Consider the following 2,659-nt stretch of genomic DNA (forward strand, 5'->3'; position numbering starts at 1 on the left):
CTCCATTAAATACTTTGTATTAATAAAAATAGCTAGCATTTATATGTTTTAAGGATTGCAAAGCACTTTAGATGTGTTTCTTATTTAATCCTCACAACAACTACGTGAGTTAGGTGATATTATTACCCTCATATTACAGATCAAACTGAGTCGGGAAGTTGACTTGCCCGGGTTCATACAACTGGGATTTGTCTCAGGCAGGATTTGAACTAAGGTTTTCATGACTCCAGGTCTACCCTCTGGCCATTTCACCACTTTGCTCCTAAAATGCCATTACATCCAGAATGTCTGTAACCTGCACAAGACATGTATTCTGTGGAATATTTACGGCCAAGTCACTGTAGAAACAAACAAACAAACAAACTACGAGGAAAAAATGGGACAGGAGTGTGTAGACACTATGAAATTAGCAAATATCTATTCCCCCAGTTCAGGAGAAAACTCGGCTGTAATTCCCGAAAAGAACGCCAAGGGGCAACATTTCCCTCCCCCTTTACACCTGGAACCCTCCTTCTTTCTAACTACACAAAGGGATTTGTCTCCGCCTCTTTGTGACATCACAAAGGGCAGTACACCCGCCCCCTTCTCTTCCACCACGTGTGTATCTTTGCCCGGGCTGCCGCCCTAGCTCATTCCCTAGCCGGCTGGTTTGAGAGGCGGAGGAGGGGGTTGTTAGCCTTGGACTGAGGGTTCGCTATGGGAAGTTGCTCGTTCGTTCTCCTGCACCCAGCCCTTCTCCCTGGTTATTCGCAGCCGGTTTCGGAGGCGAGGAAAGGCAGGCGACGGCTGCTGCAGCGGCTGCCTCTCCTCCCCTTGGCTGCTGCACCGCTGGGCAGGTGCTGAAAGCCACCCAAACCCAATCCTGCCGCTCTCTTCCACCTCTTCTCCTGCCGCAGTCTCTATGGAGCATCTGAGTTAGATGGGCTCCTGGCCCCGGAGGCAGTGGTGGATGTGGCGCTGGGCTGAGGCAGCTAGGGAGTGTAGCTGCCGCGGGGCAGCGGGCCACAGGCTCCTCTGCGAGCCCCCGAACCATCCATGGGGGCTTCTGCGAGCAGCACTGCCGCCGGCCGGCGCTGCTCCAGCTTCGCCTCTTCTTACAGCTGGATCGCCAGCAGACCCAGAGCCGCAATGATAACCCGCTCCTTCTTCCTGGTGAGTGAAGCTCTTGGCGGGAGTGGGGAGAGGAAGGCGGTAAAGGCATAGAATGCCCGGAGAGTGTGGGTGACCCAATGAGGGGTGGCTTTCTCCTTCCTACGCCCCTTCCCAATCCCTCAGATCCCAAGCCCTGGCGCGTCTCGGCCAGCTGGGTATGAGGCCCTACGGACACCTGCCCTGGAAGAGAAGATGCATTCATGAGGGTTGATGGAAGCCTAGAGTGGCGGGGGCTTGCAAAGGCGGGGAATAGGCTGGAGGGCCGCCCTTTGGGGAACTCTGCCAGGCCGGACTTTGGGGGACTAAGGCAAAAAAAAAAAATCACGCAGTTTAACTGGGTGGTGGGGGAACAGAGCGGTGTAGGTTTAGGCAGCCATCACCAGCTATCCATCCCTAGGGTGCCACTATTCCCTGTGGAGAAGCTTCAAGTCTGTCTCCCTCTCTTCCCGGTCCCCAGGTGTGCCCCGGGCCTCTGGGCCGGATTCTACGGTGCGGGGAGTCGGGGTTGGGAGCTAGCTCTTCTGCGGGCAGCGCGGCCGCCGCAGCTTTTGTTCCAGCTGCAGTGTCATGTCGGGATGCTACCGCAGTAGGGGAAGGAAAAGGAACGAGAGAGAGCGCCCATGTGCATAGGAGCCCTGCATTCCGGAGCAGGGCGCCAGTGTCAGTCCTTCTTCTCTCGAGTGGTGCCCTAGCCTTCTTCCCCCTCCTCCCCCCAATACCTCAGGCTGGTTCTCTGCTCCTGAAAACCTTAGACTCATACCTAGGAACCGATAAAGTTCCAGTCACTGCGTTAGAGCTCGGAATAGGGGGAGGGGGAACGAGACACAAAAAGGAAGATGAGCTCTTCCTTCTCTCTCCCGTTGGTTTTCCGCCCCTCCCCTCCTTTTTACGGGCAGCGGGCTGGGATTCTTTCAAGCTGGTGCAGTCCCTCGGTCTGCTGCACCTGCTTCTGGCGCGTGTCTGGATTTAGGACCTTAATTACCTTGGCCCTTTGCCTTCACCTCCCCTCCCCCCCCCAACCCTGTATGAAGACGAATGCCCTTACCCTGCATATTCCCCACTCTCTGATATCCTAGGGAAGGAGTGCTATGGGGGAGGGATGACGGGGCTAGAATTGGGGGTCAAACCCATTAATTCCTTCTCTTTTTTAGTCATTAATCTCAACATTTCTTAGTATTTCTTTACCTTTTGTCCCTTGCTGTAGGGAAAGGGGGGAGCCCTGGGCAAGGCGCCAGGGTTTCAGAGGATTGTCGCTTTTCCCCCACCTCCCCTCACTCCTCTTTCTCCACTGGCCTGGATTAGAAAACAGGAGTCAGGCTTCAAGTCAGTCTTTCCCTTGTGTATAGCAGAGGCAGTCTTGCTGTCTCCTTTTCCTGAAAGGCTCAGAGCTGGGCCACCATGGGCTGCTTTGATCCCAGATCCTTGCAGTTGCTATGGTTGAGTGCATTCGGTGGTGAGTGAGTGTGTGTGTGTGTGTGTGTGTGTGTGTGTGTGTGTGTGTGTGTGT

General features: G+C 54.6%; 1 protein-coding gene across 1 annotated transcript in view; it reads left to right on the plus strand.

Annotated features, from left to right (window-relative positions):
• Positions 1-570: 570 nt before the first annotated feature.
• The window catches only part of TNFRSF21 (TNF receptor superfamily member 21), a 116,406-nt gene continuing 114,317 nt past the window's right edge, over positions 571-2,659 (plus strand). The window contains exon 1 of the mRNA XM_069065806.1: positions 571-1,152. Coding sequence (XP_068921907.1) covers positions 1,036-1,152 — 117 coding nt within the window. The 5' untranslated portion in view covers positions 571-1,035. The remainder of the gene's footprint in view (positions 1,153-2,659) is intronic.

Source organism: Petaurus breviceps, unplaced genomic scaffold (genome assembly GCF_028583685.1).
Source record: "Petaurus breviceps papuanus isolate PSGF00001 unplaced genomic scaffold, PetGlider_PUasm1.0 90701, whole genome shotgun sequence".
Lineage (NCBI taxonomy): Eukaryota > Metazoa > Chordata > Mammalia > Diprotodontia > Petauridae > Petaurus > Petaurus breviceps.